Raw genomic sequence first — 25,450 nt, forward strand, 5'->3', positions numbered from 1 at the left:
CTGCGAAATTATGTGACTGCACAACAGAGGGCCTGGGTGAGATGGTTACACATGGGGGAATATTGTTACAACACGACATATCATATGTCTATCAGGATGACACCCTTCATGGCACTTTATGGCTACGAGGCGCCGAGCTTTGTTGACATAGTCTTGGGGGATAGCAAAGTACCCAAAGCCCGAGACTCATTGCAGGATAGTCAAGACATCCTGAGGGCGCTCAAGGAGAATATACAGCAGGCACAGAATCAACAAAAGTTGTATGTCGATCAACACAGGGTGGAGCGCAGTTTTGAGGTTGGTGACATGGTGTATTTGAGGCTACAGCCATATAGACAGTCATCGCTCAAGAAGAGCGGAGCAGAGAAGTTGAGACCCCGGTTTTATGGCCCCTATAGAGTCATTCGCAAGGTAGGTGAGGTTGCCTACGAGATAGAGCTTCCAGAGGGTAGTTGTGTGCACAATGTGTTCCATGTATCGAGGCTTAAGAAAGCCATTGGTCAAGGTGTGGTGCCTTCAGCAGATTTACCTCCGTTAGACGAGGAAGGGAGACTAGTGCTAATCCCTGCAGCTATTCTAGATGTCAGGGAAAGGACACTCAAGAACAGAATCGTTAAGGAATACTTGGTGAAATGGAGAGACCTGCCAGATGAGGATGCTACATGGGAGAATGAGCAGGTATTGCAACATTCAAGACCGAATTTGCTTGAGGACAAGCAATTTCAAGGGGGGCGGACTGTAATGTCCCCTTTTTAGCGCAACATGATATGGGGTGTCGTTAGCCTATTCTGACACGGTCCCGAAGGCTAACAAGGACATTGGTGGGATCCTAAGGTGTTTTGGCCTAGGTGTTTTCAGTTTCAGGCCAATCGGTGCTACTCTGACAGGGTTTCTAGACACTTACTATTTATAGTAAGTTAGTCTCCAAGCAGTGACTTGAAATTTCTAGTGTTTCCCTTGTTGGCATAATTATCAGTAAAAAAATATTTGAAGGCGACAATGATTTAAAGGGATTATCAACAATGTTTTAATATTTAACGATAAAGTGTAAAGTTAAATTAAATATTTAACTTTATCGTTATATTATAAGGTTGGGAATATAAAGTAATGTTTAAAATATTAAAAGTTCCCTTTAATGTGTACATTGTGGGAAATAATATTTTATTCTAAAATGTATTATCCCACATTTAGGAAATGAAGTGTTTGCATCCAAGAAGAAGATATAAGTTGAGGTTGAGAGCTCTCTTTGGGGTATGCTTGGAGAAGATTTAATATCTTGTTGTTGGATTTCTTGAGAAATCTGATTCGTTGGGCTTGGAGGACGAAATCCCTCTTGGTCAACATTCTTCTTGCTGTTGTGAGATACAGTCAGGGGAATTTATAGTGTTTTCATTTAGGAAACACACTGGGTTCATTAGATTTTCACAGGGCAGATTTAAGAAGATTTTGGAGCAGTTTGAAGGTGATAGTGAAGATATATGAGTTGCTGTGAGCAGTGCGTGAACAGTGCCGTGAACAGTGCGTGAACAGTAATGTGAACAATGCCATGAATAGTGCAGCTACAGTGTGTGAACAGTGTTTTCAGCAGGTTCTATACTGGTGGAATTCAGGTTTGAATTTGTTTATTATCATATGGTCTGTAATATTCTTCAGATCTGATTTGTATGCTTGGGGTTGGAATTAAATAAATACCATCAGCATTAATCTTCTTGTTTTCGGTATTTGATATGTCTGGTTGTTTTTATATTGAATAAACTTTGAAAGCTTTACAATAAATATCAATTTATCCAATTTATCCTATTGCAAATCAAGAACCAAAAAAATCCAGTAGTCAGCTTGCAAGCCAACTGTTTGACAAAATTACACCAAGTAAAAAGGACATAAATTTAGTGCCGAACGGGGGGTGCCCATTACATATTCAGAAAATCATAGACATCTATGAAAAGAAATTTTATTAAGCTTATCTTCACCAAAAAGAGTTTTTCTTTTTCTTTTTTAAGATATGTTTTTTATTTCCCTTTCTCGGGTACGTGCCAGGCACACCCAAGATGTGCCCCAGGCATTGCAGATACCCCATGGGTACATCTCAAATATACGCTAGGTATACCTAAAGTGCCTAGGACACATCCACAATGATTGGAACAAGTATGGCTCAAGTTCTTGGGACCCTGCATTATATAGATGGATAACCACACAACCAATGATCTGACTCAAAGAAGCAATAATCTGCAAAAAAATCACGATTATACCTAACTAATCGTGAATTGTGGAGCTAGCTGACTTTTTCCCCGAAAAAATCCCAATTTGCAAAAAAATTGACCCAACTTTCAACAATTTTTCACATTTAAATCATGTTCAAATCCCCCAAAAAGTGAAAAAATCATAGCAAAAATGTGTGAAATTACTGAATCACTCAGAAATAGAGAAGTCAATGTTGAACCGGCATAGAAACAATTTGTTATTTTGTCCCTTAGTTTTCTTTCTGACCTCTAAAAAACCGTAAACAGAGGAGAGGAAGGAGCAATGGCGGTCATCAGCCAAATTTGAAAGGGCCTCAATCATCATAAATCACGGGAGCATGTGAGATAGTGTCAAAGTAGCTGACGAATTTTCTCTAAATTGTGGCTTCAATAAGACCCAAGTTCTCTACATGCCTCACCCATCAATTATGATGCGAACAAGAATATAATTAAAATATTATACACTACTTTTAAAATCATAACCATTATGCACTATTATAGATAGCATTTTGATAGGAAGGAACGAACCCATACAGTCTATAATTAATATCATAAAGTAGTTTTAAAAAATATTAATTATTATAGACTATTAATCATAGTTGAAAAACTCGGACTCGGCAAAAAGTCGACAAGGCCCAAAAATGTGACTTGGCAAAAATTCAATGAAAACTCGACAAAAAACTCAGCAATTTAAAAACTTGTTTAAATTTCATTAGGAATGCATTTTCTTTTGCAAAATTCAATGAGGAGATGCATCCAATGAGTAAATAAAAGAAACAAGATAAATCTAGTTATATTTGATTGATTTAAATGCATATTGGGTACAAAATGGCATCCTCATGTGGAATGTTGATGCCTGATAGTTTAAAACAGAATGAAAATAGCAAATTGCTTTTGTAGAACTAAAAGTAAATACTACATCAAAACATTTTACATCTTCCTCTTCCCACCTCTAGTGAAAACTAGGGGATAGGTAACACTAGAGGGTCTAGTCCTAGGAGTTCGCTATGGCTCCTCCACCTTGCCAAAATGAGGTTAAGGGTAGCACCCCTCACGAGGGTCTAAGGGTGAAAGAGAGAGGTAGACAGATAGGTCTAAATCTTGGGGGAGAGAGGAGAGTGAGATAGAGAGTGGTAGAGAGAGAGGATAGAGTAAGAGTGATAAGGAGATAGATAGGTCTAGAATTCAAGGCAGATAAAGTGAATGAGATAGAGAGAGCAAGAGAATGCTGATAGCAGCCTACTGATTACTAAAATTTGACTAAGTCTAAAAACTTATAAGATCTTCTAAAACCTAGAATTTGCACTATAACTCCTAGAGATCTTCTAAAAAAGACAATGAGACTGACTGACTTGAAGAAAATAAGTTATAGATATTTTTTTTGTGTATGGGCCTCTTTTTTTTATGCAGCAAATTTTTTGCCAAAGACTCGCCGAGTTTTTGTGAAAAAATCGCTTTGGCATAAATACTCAACAAGCAGAAAAACTCACAAGTTTTTCAAGACTCAATATATACTATTAATATATATTAATAGTTATATAATAAATTAAAAATTAAAAATAATGTACAATTTATAATGTATATCTTTAATTTTTAATATATAATTAATATTTTTAATTAATATAGTTTTCTTTCTGACCTCTAGAAAATTTATTTTCTACAATTCATGGGTTAAACTCTATTTGATTTGCTCTCTATACCTCAAAGCTATGTAAATGCCCTTTAAGTTTTTTAAAAGGGTAGTTTTTGTCTCATTTTCTAGATTTTTTCACTTTGTTTTTAAATCCGAATTTTTCAAAAAATATTATACTTTTGGTTTGCTGATTTTTCGCCAAATGATATTTGCTGCTATGGTCTGAATATGCTATACACTGATTCTGCTGAGAATGCATTTGAAAAAACAAAAGGCAGTCTTAAGCAACAAAATAACGACACCGACTATCGAATTTGTAATAAGAATAAATGATAGCAATCAAGAGACTGATCCAAGAATCAACTTAACCAAACACACAAGCCATTCTATAAATGCAATAAAGAGACAATCCTTAGATCAAGAATTGTTAGCTAACCACACTAACAGACTCTATTATTATAGGGAAGCCACCTGGAAGAAAATTTCAGACCAACAACCCTTGAGATTAGGGCTTATTCTCAGTCAAAGCAATATAGATATTCTCACTACTCAAGTACCAATAAAAGGTTTCTTTTATTCACACTAACGAAGTACTGCACATTGAACTCCCTGACAGATTGAATACTATGGTTGATTGCATTGAAGAATTCCTAAGCTAACTTAGCAAACTATAGTGTAAGGCAACAAAACCCAAAGTTAAATTCTTAGTTTTACAAGATTAAAGAAATCCCATCTCATGTCTAGAAAACAATATATACTTATTTCATGCTCACAGAATGATCTCACTTGTATTTATACATGACAAAAAACATTATGAAATGCAAACAAAGGCAGAAATTATGAAAATAATTATTGTTGCCCTGATATTAAGCAGCAAAACAAAAACTAACTCAAATGTTTATGGTAAAAAAGCAATTGTTAAAAGAAGCTGGATGCTGACCTTGCAGCTGTTATCTCCAACCAAACAGTTAGACATGATAATGGAGAAACATCCGGGAAACAGGAAGCAATTATAGCCAACAGAGGCCACCGCAAGTCCTTGGCTTTAACCAAAAGTTCTTTTCCAGGGCATTTTTGTTTCTCATATTCTGCTACTAGTCCAAAAAGCTCAGTAGGCATCATTGCATGTGAGCTAGAAGTGCCAACAAGTTGAAGATCTGTCATTGATGATGCTAAATTTGCCACTGAATTTACCTTTTGCCTCGATGACTGCATACCTTTTAAAACTGTTAAGATATGGCTCTTCAACCGTGTATCAGTAAACTCTTTTGAAGCCTGAATATTTTTCATAAAAGCATGCACTGTCATTTGTCTTGTATCAAATATAACAGAAAACAAAGAATTTTTTAGGAAGTGATTTATAACACTTATAACTAGTAAGCAGAAAGACTTTAAGAGACTATTTTTTCTTATTTTCCTCTATCTCCTCACCACTGAGATTACTACATCAATTGAGCAACCCTCCAACTGAGCCTCTGCAAGGAAGCCAACCTATCAAAAAAATTAATCTGTTACATATCTTATAAGCGTTTGCATTAGAAAATCTCCCTTTCATGCCAGCTATAATCACTATTGCCCACTTCATGATATCTTCAATGAGTGCATCATTACAAACACCAATTCAACTTAACCGCAGAAAATAAGGTAATATTAGATAAGTAAATTTGTACCCAATCATTGTCTCTTGCAAGGGTTGAAAGATACAAGGTGCTTATGGGAATGTGATGCATCTGGCAGAAAGTTGTAACTAGAGACCAGCGCTCACTTGCAGCTCGTTGCTGAGCACGTAATTGAGGCCCATCACCTTCACCAGTGAGAAGCCATGATCCAGGAGACTGACCATTAACTGCTTCTGGAAGGCTTGACTTTTCCAGATGCTGGAGGACAGCCTTGAGGGCCCTCGAGAGCCTGTGATTGGTTAATTCCTTAAGAGAAGAATCTGCATGCCTTTCTACTAGGATTCCCAAACCAGCATCCATGTATTCATCTGCTAATGCACGAGCAAGAGAAGTTGCAACATGATCTTCAAAAGAACTAGAAAATCGTGTGACATCATGAGATTTAGACAGAGTGGAATGTTCGTTCAACCCAAGGCTGTGGTAGAATGAGGATATCCGACATAAAGAAGCAACATCCACACGAAGTGTATTAGCAGATAATCCACAAAGCTCTAAAAGGAAGGCACATGATGCCACCAAAGCATTATTCTCAAAATGCATAATAGCAAGTGGTATTACCTGTAGAAGTAGAGCAAGAAATACATTAAAGATAAACAAACTACGTATCATAATCAACAAGTTTTATGAACTGATGCCTTCAACAATGAAAGAATTATTAATATAGTTGAACAAATAATATGCTCTTAAAAATAAAATAGTTAGAAGGTTAAAATAGAAAGGAGTGGAGCAACAAATACTCGATAACAAAGTTTGTGTAAATTGCATTGATAGACAAAAACTTAAAACACAGAATCTGCACTTGACATTCACTCCATAATTAACAGTGCAGAGTCCAGACCATGCATTTGTTTTGAGTAAGTTTCTGCATTGTCCATGCTAAATTTTCACTTTCACTGATAATGGACAACTGAAGCCTTATTTATTTTCTTTCCTTCAGTTTTGCAATTAAATAACTTATAAAAGCTTTGTCCAACACATAAGCCTTTCTTGATACCTCTTTATGGGACTTTGTGTTTTATGAAAGAAAAAGGACAGAAAATCTTACAGAAATAAGAAGCTTCTCTTCACTCTGAGTCAACTGTGAAAGCAACACCTGAATCTCAGAGGACGCTTGTGATTGACCTCGTGAAGACTTCCCAATTTGCTCTTGGACATGCCCCAGTGAATTCAATTTCTGTGCTCGATTTCCAATGAGAAAATTGAAAGCTGCTAGTGCGCGTCCCCTGTGCAAGTGATGTTCCACTCCAAAGTTACCCTCCTAGAAAGCATACAACAATCAGACAGAATGTCTAAAAATATGGATACTGAAGCCAGCCAAAGACCTTACATCTGATTGAGATTACAATACCTGTCTTGAATAGTTTTAAAAATTTTAACCTAATAAACATTACATATCAGTGAAAGAATAGAATATAAACCTAAATATGTTTCTCAGCTGATACAACAAAAATGACAATTCATCTTTTGTAAACCTTTGAAATAAGAAAATGATGTTGGATAGAAAATGCATAATAGTAAATTAGGAATAGTAGGACAAAGGGTGGCAATCAGGAGGTGACTTTACAAGAATATTTGAGCGGCAAACAATGAATGGAATCCCTGGTCAATTCGGTGAATTATGGCATCAATAAGTATGCCAGAATCATTCCAAATAAAACATCAGTATGACATTTGAATGAGATTGAGTCTTCCTTACCAAGTCGAGAATTTCATTCTTCAAAAGTTTTTCCCTTTGGCAAGTTTCTAAATACTAGGGGTCAAGAGCATTGTCCAGATGATTAAGGACAATAAAAATTTAGCAATGATTAAGCCTGCAAATTATTTCAAGTTCTTCAAAATGAAGCAATTTGGAGTGCAACATTTTAAATTTTCATCACAATTTTAAATTGCACTTCATATTTATTAACAATCATGATTCAACGTATTTTCTTTGTCTTTTTCAGGTTTGATGCAAGGAACCAGGCACATGGAGCATGGAAAGGACTTCACAACATGTGAGAGGAGTCAAGTTTCAAGTCATACAAGGAAGCGAACAAGGATGAAAGAACTCAACCATGCGTATGAATACAAGATCAATACATTGAAACATGAAGGGAATCACAAAAGAAGAATTCCAAAGGATGGAGAGACATTACAAGAGGTCCAAGACATGAAGAAAGATAAATGAAAAAAGGAGTCCACATAACGAAGGAGAATCAAGGCCATTTTCCGCATTTCAAGAGGACATCAAGGAATTCATGATCAAGAATGTCCTAGAAAGAAGAATTTCCAAATTCCAAGGATGAGGTTGACAATGTCGAATGAAGGCATCACAAGAACAAGGATTCCAAACATGAAAATGAAAGGCGCAAGATGAAATGATCAAGGAAAGTGGATAATTTCAGAAGTGTTAATCAAAGATAAAAACTTGATCAAGATGATGCAATTTGGGAATATGAGTTATCACAATCAGTCATAGGGAAAGATAATGATGTTGAGTATCAAGAGATATCTCTGCTAATCTGGCAGCTAATCATTCTCAAACAATCAAGTGATGCCACGGCAACATGTCCAAGTGCATTGAACCCGACTCATTTGAAGAGGAGCGAGTGACATGGAGTCACATTTAAATATTATTTACTATACCTTCATCTCTCATCGGTCCACATTCAAAGGAAGGGACATGTGTCCAAAGTTGTAATCATATCATCAGTCAAATATTAAATGTAAGTGTTGGTAGTTGTAACTACCCCACATTAGGATTTTGTTGTTCAAATCTTGGCCATTGATTTCAAATCAATCTAGGCCCTTGAATTGTAATTCAAAGACTATAAAAGGCTTTGCCTTCTCATTTGTAAAGGTCAATAGTTGATAATTAGGAATTAGTAGAGCAGAATAGATTAGAGTAGAAGGAGGAGACTAGAGATTGTTGCCAAGACTGTGTTGGAATAAATACATGATTTCGTTGAAGATATGGTGGATCTTTGTATGAGTTTCAATATGTTGTATGGTTTCTACTTCTTAAGTTTTAGATTTGTTTACATGGAGTTGATTGGTTGAATGGAAGATCTTATTGTCAATTAATGGTGAAGCCTCTATGTTCATAACATTTGAAATTTGTTGATTGCAAACTGCAGTGCATGGTTAGTCTGAAATCATATTGAAAGCTTAACTTGAATTGCTCTATGCGCATTGTTCATGGTGTTGATGTGCATAAGTGATTTGAAAATCATTTGCATACTCTTTGGAGATTGCACCATCTTTGTGTAGTTGTTTCCTCATGGCGAAGCAAAGCTTGGTTTGGTTTCACTAAGTCAGCAATCATTTCTTGCACTGTTAAGTGTTTTCTCTAAAACCTTTTCCTTTTGTTTTTTATTTGAAATTCAAATCGATTTAGTATTCCAGTTGCAGCAAAGCGTACGTCCCTTTGTGATACCAGCATATCACATCATTTCACCGAGACTATCCAATTGCACGTCAAGACCTGACTAAAGAAACCTTGGGGTTGCCTTATTTGATCACATTGTTTAGCATTTGAGGTTTCCTTGTTCAACAGAGGATAGAATACTTAGTATTTTATTCTGTGTTTTTTATTATTAATTCGCAACAAAGAATACTTTTGACAGAGCATACTTCATATTCTTCACTTAAAAACTAATTTCTCTTGAATAAAATGTAACACTTGTACCTCAACTGAAGATCACACTCAGTATTTCCTCCATTAAGGATGCATATTAAGGATGCTAATCATCTAACTCTAAGTCTAACATGGGAAATCTATAAAGGGTTCAATATAGAGTAAATAATATAAAAGACAAAACATGAGATGATACCATTTACAACAGCAATAGTATTCAAGAGTAATAAAGCTTTAAGTTAGAAACTATGTGACCTCCTTCTTATTATAAATATACAGATGCCTTCTCCTTTTCGGTCATTTTCTCATGTGCTTTCCAGCAATTACACTTCCCCACTGATAGGGCATACTTTTGCAATTATCCTAAGTCCTATCCATCAGATTACAGTAGGGCACTTACATGATAGGAAATGCATGCCCACCATTCTCAAAACCTTCAACCTTGAAGCATGACTAAAATCTTGAAACTAGTGATGGTGAGCTTCTTTGTTGATCAAGGTGTTTTCATTAATAATAGTGCATCAAATTAGGACCCATCAATCTTAAGGGCATCAACTTAGAATGCAAATTTTGAAAAACATTGCTTCAAACATGATGTAATGTCCCATTATATTAATTCTTCCTTCCCCGAGATTAATTAATGGAAATATCCAGCCAATATACCTGAGATGAATCATTGATCTACAAACTTATATGTAATGTCCTGTTCTCAAGCATAATCAATTTGTGAACAATTACCTATTTTCCAAGATTTCTTGTAAACAATTAGCCTATTTTCCTAGATTTCTTGTAGGCTAATTGGTGCAATAGAGAAAACTCCAAATATCTTGGAGAGGACAAGATTGATCAAGCAATGGTTTTGTCCATGGTGATGAGTTCAAGTCATCTTGGTGAACCTCATATTACTTTCAGAATGCAATTTCGTCCTTTTTGAAACTTCTTGGACAAGCAAACTATATCTTTATAGATGCCAAGTTTCTTTAGTTCATCATCCTAAGACCTTAGAGACTTTATGGTATGGCCAGAAATTCATATTTATCTCATTTTGATGCTTTCCACAACTTGGGTGAATAATTTAAAAAAAGTTGTCCTAAGGATAAAATTTAAAAAGGCAAGAAAAGTATAATTATTTATTTAAAAAAATGTTTTAAGTGTTGAACTAATTAGAACACTTTATCTATTTATTTATTAATTAGGTTCTTTTATTAAATTATGCTAATAATAGCTTAAGTTGTCTCAATCCTTATGATTGTGACATTGGGGCTAACTAATATAATCTTGCATTAGGGTTTTGCATCTAGAGTTTATTCATCCTTTTATAAGGATGCATTCATTCGTTGTAAATGAATCTTCAAATATCCGTGTGTGCAATAATACAAAATTCTCATGTTCTTATTGAGCATATTATATTTGCTTGATCTCTTTTGTGTGACGGGTTTTGCTTGCAAATGATTCTTGGCTCCTAAGGTTGCATCATCAACTTCTACATGGTATAAGAGCTCAATTGTTGCTCTTAGATTAAGTTGTGCCTACAGGGGGATGCCTAGGCACATGGGAGACTTTGCTCTCATAAAAGGTTTTTTATTTAATTTAAATAAAGATCTTTTGGAGAGAAAAGAAATAATTATTTTATTTTCTCCAAAATGCTATAAAAGGAAGTTGAGAGCTCCTTATTGAGGTTAGACATGATATGATTTTTCTTTTGCATTTGAGAGGACCTATGTTCATCTCTAATTTTCTTGAGGATGAAAACCCTCGTGAACATACTAGTTTCGGGGACGAACACCCCCCTAGCTGGTTAGAGAGATTTCATCCATGAATCACCTGTGAGCTGCAAGTGAAGTCTTTTTGAGTTGTTTAAAATGGACATTTTTTATGTGTTTTGATTTGCAAAGGAATAAGACTTATTTGTTTAAATATCTCAATTGTTTTGTAGTGTTTAATTAGAGTGATTATGGAGATTATTTTGCAGGCCATACCACCATGGCGTTGGGCTGTACTTGCTAGCTGGGGCGTGTGGATATAGAGGACAAAGTGTTGCCTTCTCTTCTAGTTTGCAAGCCTCTTGCGTGGTGCCCAGCCTAAACAACCATGTTCCTATCGATTTTGAGCTGAACTTGTGGTGTTTGCATGATTTAATGGAGGGCATACGAATCTCCATACCTATTGTACCAGCCGCTGGACCCTTGTTTTAAACCTGCATAGTATCCAGAATGACTGCCATTGTGTTTTAAGATGTTCCACAATTGTTTTGGATACTTTTAACCACAATTTGGAGTATCTTGCAATATGATTCGGTTTGGAGGTTGTTATAACAGCACATTGGAATGCTTGCTAAGTGTTTTAAATTATATCAGACTTGATCAGACCTTGTTATCAGCAAATTGAATAACTATCAAATCTATACCAGAAATCTATTTCATTCTTACAAGGTATACCTTTATGTTGGCTCTTCAGTTTGAATGTTGCAGCAATCAAGGTTGTTATCAAACTTTATAATAGCATAGATCAGCAAGTTTATATTCTCTAATTATGATTTGTAATGCATTTCATATTACCTTGGAAGGTAGTACCACTAGTGGCTTCATCTTGCACTTTGATGAGATTGTACACCCACTGAAAAAGTGGAAGTAGTTGTACCTATTGTAATTACATTTAGTTGAATAAGCGAGAAGTGATTGTGCTTGTGTGATTGCACTTTGTTGAGTAAACGTGGATGATTGTGTTTGTTGTGAATGCACTCTGCTAAATAAGCAAGAAGTTACTGTGCTTATTGTAATCACACACTCCGTTGAATAAGCATGGAAGTGTTTCCTTTTAGTTGAATTCTTGCATTAACACACTCCACTCAAGAAGTGTAGACCTGGCTAACATTGCCACCTTGTTTTCTTAGTTGATTAGATCAATTCATTTTGTTGTATTCTAGATCATTGGTTATTTCACCTAGTCACATATGGTCTCCCCTTGCCCATATCAGGAACTCGGTGATCAAAAAGTGATAAAGCCGTAGCATTGTAGCTTCAATTCAGTTGAGAAATTCAAAAAAAAAAAAATTAGGTGTGGTTATTAGTCTAAGTTACCGGTTCAGGTACACGACCCCGGTTCGTGGGTTCGGGTAAAAACAATTTTGCCCTTTGGGTTCGTGGATTGGGTTTGTACAAACACACACGTGTACATATACATACATATATATGTACATGTGTTGTGACGTATTCACACATCGCCCCATTGCAAATGGGGACCCCTACTTTTTTTTCGCTTTCTAGGGTTTGCTTTCTTAGTGTTTAGGGTTTGTCTGTTAACCTTTGCATTTTGAGTGTCGTCAGGGGATCAATAGGATGGTAGGCTTTGCTTGAGCCAAGGGAGTCAGCAGGTGCCCCAGAATTAGGGTTTCTTTGAGAATCTTCCTTAGGGCCTGGTTTTGCTCTCGTTGCTAATTGTGTCTTTCTTTGTGAGTGGGTATCATTCTTGAAGGTCCGAGCTAGGTCTAGTTGGTGAGTGACGAAGTCTAAAATGTCATCCTGATCTTCAAATGCCCTGAAATTTGGCTAAGTCTGGAATGTCCTGATCCTGAAATTTGGCTAAGTCTGGAATGTCCTGATCCTGAAATTTGACTAAGTCTGGAAAACTGAAGAATCCTCCAAAAACTAGATTTTGCAATATAACTCCTGGAGGTCCGAAACCAAATAAAGAAATGTGAAAATGAAGTCAGGATCTTGGCCAAGATTAGGAATTTCGCTCCTGACCCTTCCAAAGGGTCCAAAGCGAAAATCTTTATAACTCTTGTTTTCCTCCTTATTTTGGCTAGGCGTTGGCTTGATGGGAGATGAATGGGTATGTTTTTGCCTTGAGAGGGAGTTTGGTTGATTTTGAAGGACAAGATTTTGACCTAAAGGGGAATTTCGCTCCTGACCCTTCCAAAGGGTCCAAAGCGAAATTCATCATAAACCTTGCATCTTGACTTGAATGGATTAAGAACCTTGCTCCTAATGTGGATGATGATCTAATTTTGCCTTGTGAAGTGGTTTGAAGCTTGAAAAATGAGTAATTTAGCCAGGAATGAGATTTTCGCTCCTGACCCTTCCAAAGGGCCCAGAGCGAAAATCTTCCCAAGGCACATTTCATCTTAAGTTTGGCTAATCTTTGACTTGCAGGATACCTTGGAAGGAAGCGTGGACATTCTTATTGCCTTTGAAAGGCTTGAAAGCATTGAAAATGAAGGATTTTGGACAAAAAATGAAAATTTCGCTCTTGACCCTTCCAAAGGGTCTAGAGCGAAATTTCTAAAAGCTCTTAATTTTGCAGTAAAGGAAATCAAGTTTTGATTTGTTATGGCATGGATGGAAGGAAAATGACTTGCTTTTGCCTCTTGGGGTCGTTTTGGAAAGTAGAAATGAAGGATTTAGCCCAAGAAGGGATTTTCGCTCCTGACCCTTCCAAAGGGTCTAGTGCGAAAATCTCTCTGAGACACATTTCTTGCCTTATTTGGCCAAAATTTGATGTCCAAGGCATGATGAGATGAAGTATGAACATGGTCTAGCCTTTGGGGATATTTAGAAGTTGTGAAAATGAAGGATTCTAGCCAGGAAAGGAAATTTCGCTCCTGACCCTTCCAAAGGGTCCAAGGCGAAATTCCCTATAAGTATACCTTTTGACCTTTCTCAGGCTTAAAACCTTGTTCCTAGGGCAAAGGGAGATGAGATTTTACCTCGCAATATGAGTTTCAAGTTGAAAGAATGATGATTTTAGCTCAAAACCAGATTTTCGTTCCTGACCCTTCCAAAGGGTCTAGAGCGAAATTCTTGGAAACTCATATTTTCTTCTTAGAGATGGTCAAATTCTTGAGTTTATGGCATGGTTAGGTGGACTTTGATGTGTTCTTGCCTTTGAATATTGGATTGAGGTAATGGAGTAGCCAAAACAAGCTCAAAATAGGAAATTCGCTCCTGACCCTTCCAAAGGGTCCAGAGCGAAATTTCCTAAAATCACCTTTTCTCCTTGCGAAATCAAGTCAAACTTGGGTTGGATGAGAGAAGAGAGGCGTTTCTTTGCCTTGTGAGGTGAATTCAAGATGAAATGATGGGGGAACATGCTAGAAATGATGAAAATCACTCCTGACCCTTCCAAAGGGTCCAGAGCGGAATTTCCTAAAATCACCTTTTCTCCTTGCGAAATCAAGTCAAACTTGGGTTGGACGTGAGAGGAGAAGTGTTTTCTAGCCTTTTGAGGTGAATGCGCCTGTGTGGAATCTGTCTAGTCCATACCACTAGCCTCTTACTAATGGTAAGTGCGCCTTGCGTGGTCAACTGGCATAAAATGAGCTTAATCTTAAGTCGTTACACGTATATTGTTCATGCATTATCTTGAATGGTGATCATTGTCAGATGGTGTACGATTTGAACATATTGGAAGCATCCCTTAGAAGATCGCACTGAGTTGGAGTTGAATTGTTCAACCTGATGGTGAGACCCAGCCCAATAGGACTCCACCTAGTCATTCATCCATCTTCTCGCATCCTAGATAGTAGAGTAGACTTCCTGAACCCTGCATCTTTTGCCATTTGTTTGTCTTCCAGTTAGTGAATAGGACTTGTGATTCCAGCAAATTGGACGTTAAGGTCATTGAGTGTAAGTCCCCTTGTGATTCCAACAAATCGCATCATACCGCGAAGAGCTTATCCACACGTAGAGATCCTACATAACAGAACCTTGGAGTTACTCTGACTGATCCTTCGGCGAGATCTTCAGCAGTCAGGAACTTTGCTCAAGAGAGGATAAGGTACCTTTTAGGTACTTTATTCTGTGTTTGGTCGTGTACAAAATACACATCAACAATATGTACACATATATATTGTGCATATATATATATATACACACATATATATACATATTGTATGCAAAAATTTAAAGAGATATACAAAATTATAAAACTAAATACAATTAATAGTATGCTACTTCATCATTGATCAATGTGTGAGGAGAACCCAACAATAGAAAGGGTGCTTTTAGGGACATTTTAGGGTTTTTGGATGCAAAATAAGGTCAAAAATGTCTATTTTAGTTATGTTTTGGCCCTCACTGCCTTTGGATACGCTTGGGCTCATACTTGGCGAACCCAAACACCTGGGTACATAACCAAGGCATACCTAGGTGAACCCATGGGCGAACCCGAACCTAGATCGAGTGTGTGGACCAAAAGTGGCAAACCCAGTAACATAGTTATTATTTATTACCTTACACAATTGAGAATATGCTATCAACGCAATTAACTATATCAGTCATTGACCTCCCTGCCTTCTTTGCCATCTGCCTGTCTAGAGACTTCACCACCAAGATAGGTGGATACCTGTCTTATGATTGGTCCCATATGCTATTTTGAACAAGGTATGGTACCAAGGTTACCATAAAGGCAGAGCCCATTGCACAAAGCCACATTGAGCTCTATAAACATGAATTGCACTTTGTGTGAAGAGGGGGAGGAGTGTATTGTCCATGAGTCGGATACTCTTCTAGAGGAGGTTCCTGATTGCTTACTAGATGAATGGGCCAATGCTTTTCAGTTTGATCCATTAGCTGAGATTGAAGAGATTGGACTTGGCACTTATTGTATTCATGAGGATGATACTCCTACTCCTAACCTCATCAAGACACAAGAGGATCTGGAGGGGTTATGAAGCATGTTTTTTGATGGTTCAAGAAACAAGAATCGTGCAGGTGTTGGTGTGATGCTTGTTTCTCTTAAGCAAGAGAAATATTTCTGCTCTTTTACAATTCATTTTGGTTGCACCAACAATGTGGTTGAGTATGAAGCCTTGATCAAAGGCCTCCAACTTGCACAAAAGAGAAAGACCAAATCTTTGCAAGTATTTGGAGACAATGAGTTAGTTGTTAATCATATCTAAGCTCAAAGCATAACAAGGAACAACTTACTCAAATCATACAAACAAAGGGTTTGGGACTTGATTGAAGGATTTGAGGCCTTCAACATCTAGAGCATTCCTAAGAGTTAGAACAAGTACGTTGATAGGCTTGCAGTGGTTGGTGCTTAGTTCGACATATCAGTGCATGTTGCAAGCAAGGAGGAGCAACAAATTAGGCTTGTCATGAGACTTGCTGTCCCAAACAATCAAACAAATTGGCAGGTGTTTGAAAGTGATCAACAGATTGTCAATTTCTTGCAAAATGAAATAGAATTTTCTGCTAAAAATTAGTCTATGCTGCAAGACCAATATGGAGATCAGATCATGCAGCTCAACTCCAACAAGTTGCCTAAAGGTCTAGTTAACTTGGAAGGCATTTTCAACTCAAATGATCAACTGAAGAAGAAGATGAATCTGGCTGCAAAGAAGGGTGATTGTAAGCCAATTGTTGTTGCAGAGGGTAGGTCACTAAATTTGAGAAAGGTATGTTCCTCAACCGAACAAGAAGCCTTTGTTAAGCTTTGTCAAGAGTATGATGACATAGTTGCTTGGACCTACGAAGATTTGAAGGGTTTTGACCCTAGCCTAGCCCAACATACTATAGAACTAAACCCGGATGCAAAACCAGTTAGAGAAAAGCAAAGGCCAATAAACCCCAAAATTGAGTCACTAATGAGGAAGGCGTTAACCAAACTCATAGAAGCCAATATCATCTTCCCTATCAAACACTCCTCTTGGGTGGCTAACCTTGTCCCTGTAAGGAAGAAGAATGAGGAAATCAAACTATGTGTAGACTTTAGGGACCTCAACAGAGCCTCCCTTAAGGATCATTATCCCCTTCCCTCCATGGAACAAATTCTACAAAAGGTCAATGGCTCAGAAAGATTTTCATTCTTGGATGGATATTCAGGCTACAATCAGATTTTAGTCCAAGAGTCAGACCAATATAAGACTACATTTACTACTAAGTGGGGTACCTATGCTTATTGTAAGATGCCTTTTGGGCTAACCAATGTAGGTGCCACGTTTCAAAGAGCAATGGACATGGCTTTCAAGGGTGTATTAGCAAAGTTTGTGCTTATATACCTTGATGATATAACTGTTTATTCGAAGCATGTTGTTGACCATCTTGGTCATCTAGAGCAGGTGTTCGTGAAATGCAAGGAATATGGTTTGTCCTTGAACCCAAGCAAATGTGTATTTGCTACTGATCAAGGAAGATTGCTAGGACACATTGTATCTAAGGATGGCTTAGCCATTGATCCAAAGCACATGGAGGCTATTCTTTGTCTTCCACTCCCCAGTCACAAAAAAGGATTATAAAATTTCCTTGGTAGAATCAACTTTGTGAAGAGGTTCATTCCCAACCTTGCCACCATGGTAAAACCCCTCACCTCCATGCTGAAGAAAAATTTGGCTTTCTGTTGGACCAAGGAAGGGAGGGCCGGTTTTGAAGAAATTAAACAAGCAATTGCTCAAGTCCCTACTCTTGTCAATCCTAACTATGAAAAGGATTCTATCCTCTATACCTTCGGAGGAGAATCCAACATTTCAGCTGTCTTAACATAGTTGAACAATGATAATTTGGCGCAACCCATCACCTTCTTCAATGAGGGATTAAAAGATTATGAGCTTAGGTATAGCTATGTAGAGAACCAGGTTCTCACTATTGTAAGAGCATTGAAAAATTTTAGAAACATGTTGTCTAACAACAGGATCCAGCTCAATTCCACATGCAAGTGTCAAGGATTTCCTTCTAAGAAAGGACATCAGTGAGAAGAGGAAGGGGTGGATAATCAAGGTCATGGAATATGACATCAACATCAAGATCACCAAGCTTGTAAGAGGCAGGGACCTATGTGAACAGCTTGTCTCATCTTCTGAGACTACTTCAGAGGTTCCTCTTTTGTTACAAGAGGATCACCTGCTCCAGATGACCAACTAGTGAAATGACCACCTTCTTAATGAAAGGTAGATACCCCGAAGATCTAGATAGGACCAAAAGAAGACACTTTAAGTTGCAATCCATCCCCTATGTCTTAGTGGATGGCACCCTTTTCCTAAGAGACTCTAATTGAGTCTTGTTAAGATGTATTGAGCAAAATCAAGTCAGCCTTTGCTTTCTTCTCTGGCAAGCAAAGGATAGCTGCCCTACCTCTCCACCCTATTCAAGCAGATCAGCCATTCGCACGATGGGGTTTAGAATTCATTGCCATGATAAATCCACCTTCTAGTGTTGGCCACAAATGGATCTTGGCTGCAATGGACTACTTCACCAGGTGGACAGAGGCAGTTGCATTGAAGGACGCCATTGAAGCCTCCGTATTGGAATTCCTTGATGGAATTGTGACAAGATCGGTGTCCCCTCCACCATCGTTTCAAACAATGCCAAGGCATTTGTTGGAACCCAAATCAATTCTTGGGCAGTTAAGCATGGTATATACTTAACGACATCATCCAATTATTACCCTCAAGGTAATGCCTTAGCTGAATCTTCCAACAAAAACCTCATCGGGATAATCAAAAGGACAATTGAAGACAATCAAAGGTCTTGGCATACTAAGTTGAGGACATCCTTATGGGCTGATAGGATCACACCCAAGAGGGCGATTGGTAACTCCCCTTTCATGCTGGTATATGCGAAGGAAGTCAGGCTCCCATCTTCCCTAGAGTTACCCTCTCTTGAACTAGCACATCAGCTAGAGTTCTTCCCTAGACTTACCCTCTCTTGAACTAGCACATCAGCTAAAGTTGACAGAGAATGATGCCACGACAATAAGGCTAGATGAGCTAATGGAGCTGAAAGAGGTTAGAGTTCAGGCTATGCATACGCTTCTCATCAAGAACAGGTCAAAAGAAGTTTTCACAAAAAGGCAACTAATAGGGTCTTCAGAGAGGGAGATCTAGTTCTCAAGTGGGATGTAAACAGAGCCAAAGTCGGGTGACACTCCAAATTTGATGCTATCTGGAGTGGTTTGTATGTCATCACCAATTGCAAGGAGGCAAATGCATTTTGTCTCTCAAAGCTTGATGGTGAAGTTCTTCCAATCCCAATGAATGGGATTCATCTCAAGCCTTGCTTCTAATGAGGGTCTTGATGACAATGTAAATATTAAATCACAAGTTGTTTTGCTTCCATAAGTGCTTTCGCACCTACTACATTCTCCTTAAAAGAATGTATGCCCTAGTTTCCAACTTCCCTCCAAGTGTTTGCACGCACATGTTTTGGGTCCTTCCAATGACTCAGTGCCCAATGGATAATTAAGGCTTCTAGATTTCATGCTTGGTAGGCAAGCATCTCGTAGAGGTCGCCAAAATGTTGTCATTTTTATGACATCCTTGGTCCATCAATGAGAACCGATTAGAGATATGTTCCATAGACTAGCTCTGCCCCAATTGATCGAGAACAAGGCCAATGGTCATGAAGTGTAAGTGTTGTTTGTCAGAAGGCAGGGTTTCAAGCCTTTACCTTCCTCTGAACCCAGAATCTTGAAATCCCGAGGTTCCAAGCTTGTTTCTATCTCTAAGCCCAGAATCCCGGGGTTCCCAACCTTTTCCTTCTTCTGAGCCCGGAATCTCGAAATTCCGGGGTTCCAAGCCCTTTCCTTCTTCTAAGCCGAGAATCCCGGAATCCCAGGGTTCCAAGTCTTTTTCTTCCTTTGAGCCCGAAATCCCGAAATCCCAAGGTTCCCAACCTTTTCCTTCCTCTAAGCCTGGAATCCTGGGGTTCCAAGCCTTTTTCTTCCTCCAAGCTCGAAATCCTGGGGTTCCCAGCCTTTTCCTTCCTCTGAGCCTAGAATCCCGGAATCCCGAGGTTCCAAGCCTTTTCCTTCCTTAAAACCCAGAATCCCGAGGTTCCAGCCTTTTCCTTCCCTTGGACCCAGAATCTCGGCCTTCTCCTTCCCTTGAACCCGAAATCCCAAGGTTCCCAGCCTTCTCCTTCCTTTGAACCTGGAACCATAGAATCCCAAGATCCCCAAGTTCCCGACTCCTTTCCTGTTGTGGCAAGACCCGATGTCCAACTTCCAACGACTTGCGACACTTCCTGATGGCGTGATCAACACTCAAGGCTCGTAATGCTCCACCAACTCCTGCGACTTGTCTAATTTCATCTGTGGAGCTAAAAGGGCGCATTTAATGTTTTTACAGTATTGCCATCAAGTGGAGTCCAAGGCCATGCTTATTTATGATTACTTGATGGCCTTCATGTTAAGACAGGATGCTCGGACTTTGGAGTGTCAAGCAATCCACCTTCTAGAAGTATTTTTCTTCTTGGGATTGCCTTGCCAGGGTATGGCCAGGTTGCTTGCATGTACACCATGTCAGGTCTATGCACTTCCCTACCTTCCCTGACTGACATTCCTATGTGCACGCCAAGGTCAAGGCTTCCTCTCCTTGACCATTGGTCTCTCCTATGCGACCATTTTGCTATATAAAGGTTGTTAAGCCTCATTGTAAAGGGTTCTCTCCCTACTGGCTTGAGCTAATCTTTGCTCTTTCACTTCTCTTGAAGACTTGTATATTTCTTGCATTTTTGCAGCTGTAAGTTTGGTCATTGGCCTTGGAATGAATTGAAATTATCACTCTTGCCTCCCTTCATCTTATGCATGTTGTGTATGTTTCCTTACCTTCATTATAAGTGCATGTTTTGTGGCTTTCTCTCACGTATATGTTGTGTTAACTTTTTTCAAGGTGCGACTTGTGGGAAACCTTCACCCCTTTTGACATTCAACTAATTCTAACCTCCATGCATGCGTTTGGGGTCACTCATGCAACTAAAGTTTGTGCATATCCTGGATATTTCGATTGGTTCTTTGTGTCAAATCTGGGTGGGGAGAGAAACATCTCTTATCTTAGTGCATCACCTCCTTTCATTTAAGCATTTCCTTCTCCCCTTTTTCTTCTGCAAGCTGTTAGGATAGGTTTAAAAGTAGAATTTGGAGTGTTGAGTTGGTTCAACACTTGCACTTGGATTGAGAAGGAAGCTGGCCTTCTCCGGAGATTCAACCCCCTTGCGCAAGGTCCAAACAAGGTTGTTGAGTTGATAGCTCAGCAAGGGTGCAAACTTTTGTGACAACAATTCCATGCTCCAACAACGAGTTGAAATCGGATAATAGAATGTCTTCCCAATATGCCTCTCCTCCTTGATTGGCATCTCTTGAATAGAATTTTCTTCAAAAAGGCATAACTCTTCAAATGTCTTTTGATAAAGTTTTTAATTATAATAATATTGCTTCTTGGCTACCCTTAATACTTACTCCATGATCATTATGGCCTAGCCTTTGAAAGCTTGTGCTATCCTTCATTTATGCTACAACATCCCCTATGAGGCATTTTATTTAGTTTATGAATTCTGAAATTTCATCTTTGCATAAACAGTTTGCTTCTGCATTAAACTGCTCATATATTTAGAACAATTCTGTAGTTAATTTATGGGTTTTATTCTTCTCCATGTTAGCTTTCCATATAATTTTCAATATCTAAATTTCACTAAGAAACAAAAAGGTTATCAAATATTTACTAAAAACTTTCATTTTCATAACATTAGAAATCATTTTTTTAACTTTTTTAACTTCTTTCTTGAAATATATTTGTTTAGAGTTGCTTATGTATGTTATTAAGAATTTTACTTTATTATATATACATAATATTAGAAACACTATATGCTCTATAATATAATATAACATATTGCCATGATTAATTTTGTTTATGGAATTATAAACATATATGATACATGCAGTTTTATACTATATAAATAAGTATAGTTATCATCCTTATTAAATATAATTATATTATACAATATTTATTGGGAACTTAATACTTGTATGTTTTATGTGTATTGTTGTAGTGAGTAAAAGGAAAGGTCAACATAACGTGGGCAAACTAGTCTAGCCTTTAGTTGAAACAGAAAAAAGGTTCCTTTCCCTCCTAAATCTTCTTCATATTGTAATTAAATAATAAGCAAAAAATTTCTTATATAGGATTACAATGAAGGATAACAAACCACATTATGAATGTGGGATAAATAAAATGCGCATACTAAAAGAAAATAAAACATAAATTATATCTTAAAGTTCAAATGACTTTATTAAAGCCTATGACTAACAACTAATTGAGCATTACTAAATAAAAATTACTTAGCAACCTCCCTTGATGGTCAATTCACTAAAAAAACCAAGCTCATCCCTCTTTTACAAGTTATTTGATGACTACATGTTTGGTACACTTGTGAAAGACTAGATTCTTGACAAGTTTAAGCACCTCTTGATTGTCATAGAACAAGGATGTAGACTCAATTTGTGGCATCATCATGTTTGAAAGCATCCTTCTAAGCCAAACTACCTCACATATTGCTTTTACTACTCCTTGATATTTTGCTAGAATCAAGGAAAGAGTTATCGCATGTTGCTTCTTACTAGTACATGTGATTGCAGCTATGCCAAGGCTGAAAACATATCCAAGAGTGGATTTCTTATCATCCACAATAGCTACCCAATCTGATTGGTAATTCTACATAGCCTAGGGTCTTTGCTTCTACTATACACAAGTCTCGTGTCCCTTCCACATATCTCAACACCCTCTTCAATACAATACAATGTTCTATCTTTGGTGCAATCATGAATCTAGAAATGTAACTCATAGCATAGCTCAAATTACGTCTAGTGTTTGTAAGACATATTACTTATTAGGCTCCCCACTAGTTGCTTATAGGGTAGCTCACTATCTTATAGTCAATTTCGACTAAAAATTCAGGTCTTTCACCACAGGTGTAAATGAGATTTCGCAATCTATCATTCTCAATTTGTTGAGCAAACTACTTGAATATTTGGATTGTGAGACAAAAATGATGCCACCTATGTGCCAAACTTCTACACCTAGGCAATAATGTAAGAGGCCTAGTTCATTCATGTCAAAAACTTAACTCATATTAGATTTGATATGTTCAATAGCATGTGTCTCACTACCTGTAATAATGATGTCATCTATATAAATGACCAGTAGAATGAGATCATTATCTATGATTTTGACATTTAAATTGGAATCCGAAGGAATCCACTTGAATCCTTGTTCAACCAAGTAAATCTCAATTTAACATATTATGTGTTGAGTGCCTCCTTCAAGCCATATAGAAATTTCTTCAACTGACATGAAAGATGCTCCTTCACTATAACTTGAAAACCCTATAGCTGATATATGTACACTTTTTCCTCCAAAGCTTCATAGAAGCAAAGGTCTCCTCATAGTCAATGCCCTCTTTCTATGAGGACCCTTTTGCAACCAAACAAGATTTGTACTTATCTTATGTACCGTTTGCCTTATACTTGACCTTGTACACCCATTTACAGGCAACGGTCGCTGGTTAAAGAGTTGTGAAATCCCAAGTCTTATTTTTCATAAGATTCATGTTCATTTGTCATGGCCTTTTCCCACACAAGCTTTCCTTTTGCCTCTTCAAATAGCTTTAGTTCAAACTCATCTAGATATCGATCATTAGAGCAATGTTGAATGTGTTCCTCTTGCTACTACCTCTCAAGGATCATCCCTTGATCATTTCAATTATCCAAAAATGTCAAATGATACTTTGCCACTGCTTTGGTCTCTTCTTAGGATCCTCTTCATCCACATACTATTGTTACCATGACTTGGGGTACCTATACCTCTGTCTTCTAGATGTTGATTCATGTTGTCATCAATTGAGTCTAGGACTACTATTGGCCAAGGCGACTCCACACACTCAAAGTCCTCACTACTATGACTTCAGTATTTCAGCAAAGCCCTTGATTTTAACTTGCAAATCCAACAGAAAAACCTATGCCCTAGCAACAAAAATATAACTAAATACTAATTAAAAAAAGACAAAAAACTAAGTGACTACCTGTTGACGTGTATTTTGTACACAATCATACACAGAATAAAATACCCAAGGGTACCTTATCCTCTCTTGAATAAAGTCTCTGATTGCTGAAGATGTCGCAAAAAAAGGATCAATCAGGGTGACTCCAATGTTCTTTTATGTAGGGTCTCTACGTGTGGATAAGCACCAGTGGTCGTTGTGATTGCTGTTTCATCAAGGGGCCTTACGTATCCGAATTGCAGGAACAAGATTTCCTAATACTAACAAGTTCTCAAAAAAAAGATCAAAAGGGTAGGGCTTGCAAGATATAAATTCTAATCTAATCCTAAGAACAACTCAATGTACGCTAGACTTGGCAAGATTCGACCAACTTCAGTATTGCCAAGGAATTACAACTTTACTGAAACTGATGCGATCTTCTAAGGTGAATAATGATTTTCAAATCATCAAGAATCATAGGCACTACCATGGAGGTACATATCAATGACTCAATAATGAATGAAGGTTTATGCAATCCAAATATTTCCAGTCGACCACACAAGGCGTCCTTACAATCAGTAAGAAGCTAGTGGTTTGGAGTATGAATCTCACCAAAGATCAAGCCCAACACTTAGTCCTTCAAATTTAAATACTACTTTGACTGAGAATGGTTCAAGAAAGTAAACAACCATGAAGATAACCACAAGAATTGCAATAAAACACCATAACTTCAATATTTTATTGATCTCAAAGCCATCATAAACAACAATTGTTTGAAATTCCTTCTTCAAAGCTCAATCTTGCTACAAAATAACTTGCTTCTCCAAAAACTCTAACTATTTCTTATTGCTCTCTCTTAATTCTATCTCTATATCTATCTATATCAAAATGAAAATGAATGAGGGTATAAATAGCATCCTCAATTACAATGAACGGTCCAGATCAAAAGAAGATCAATGGCCAAGATTATGACACCTAAACCCTAATTAGGGTTTATTACAAATAGCCCCCCTTTTTATTGAACAATATTAAATGCATAGCCAAATATTAAATTTGGCACAAAAACCTAGGAGACATAGACCAATGATAATTAAGGTGCCACATCATCTATAACAACCTTTCTTCTAGAATCTTATTTCCTTTCCAATGCTCTTTCTTAGCATATGCAATGAATCTAGACACGATTCCTTCGATCTCAGCAATTGGAATCTCGGGAAGATTCCTCATTCGTTCCTCCAAGTGGATGACCTGATCAAAAGCCTTGAGCAGAGCAATGTCCCATCCAGGTTCAAGTTCTTTGATTTTCTCAATCAGGAGCATGGTAGCAAACATCTGATCCCGTTGCTCATCTGTAATAACATTCTCATCTTTGCAAAAGATGACCTTGACTCTTTCTTCTAATTCTTGCAAATCCACATCTGTCTCAACTGCAATCCTCCTGCCAAGAATAGTACATAATACTTCAAACACTTTGTCCTGGATCGGATGGATAATCTCTTCAACTTGATTGCATTTGTTACTGATGTCCT

At 37.6% G+C, this 25,450-nt stretch overlaps 1 protein-coding gene across 3 annotated transcripts in view; it reads right to left on the minus strand.

Moving 5' to 3' along the window:
• The window catches only part of LOC131041273 (uncharacterized), a 162,680-nt gene that overhangs the window by 60,338 nt on the left and 76,892 nt on the right, over positions 1-25,450 (minus strand). For all 3 annotated transcript variants that reach the window (XM_057974304.2, XM_057974306.2, XM_057974303.2), the window contains 4 exons: positions 6,598-6,810; positions 5,544-6,110; positions 5,305-5,364; positions 4,814-5,148 (listed from right to left, as the gene is read on the minus strand). In XM_057974304.2, coding sequence (XP_057830287.2) covers positions 4,814-5,148; positions 5,305-5,364; positions 5,544-6,110; positions 6,598-6,810 — 1,175 coding nt within the window. The remainder of the gene's footprint in view (positions 1-4,813; positions 5,149-5,304; positions 5,365-5,543; positions 6,111-6,597; positions 6,811-25,450) is intronic.

Source organism: Cryptomeria japonica, chromosome 6 (genome assembly GCF_030272615.1).
Source record: "Cryptomeria japonica chromosome 6, Sugi_1.0, whole genome shotgun sequence".
In the NCBI taxonomy this organism is placed as follows: Eukaryota; Viridiplantae; Streptophyta; class Pinopsida; order Cupressales; family Cupressaceae; genus Cryptomeria; species Cryptomeria japonica.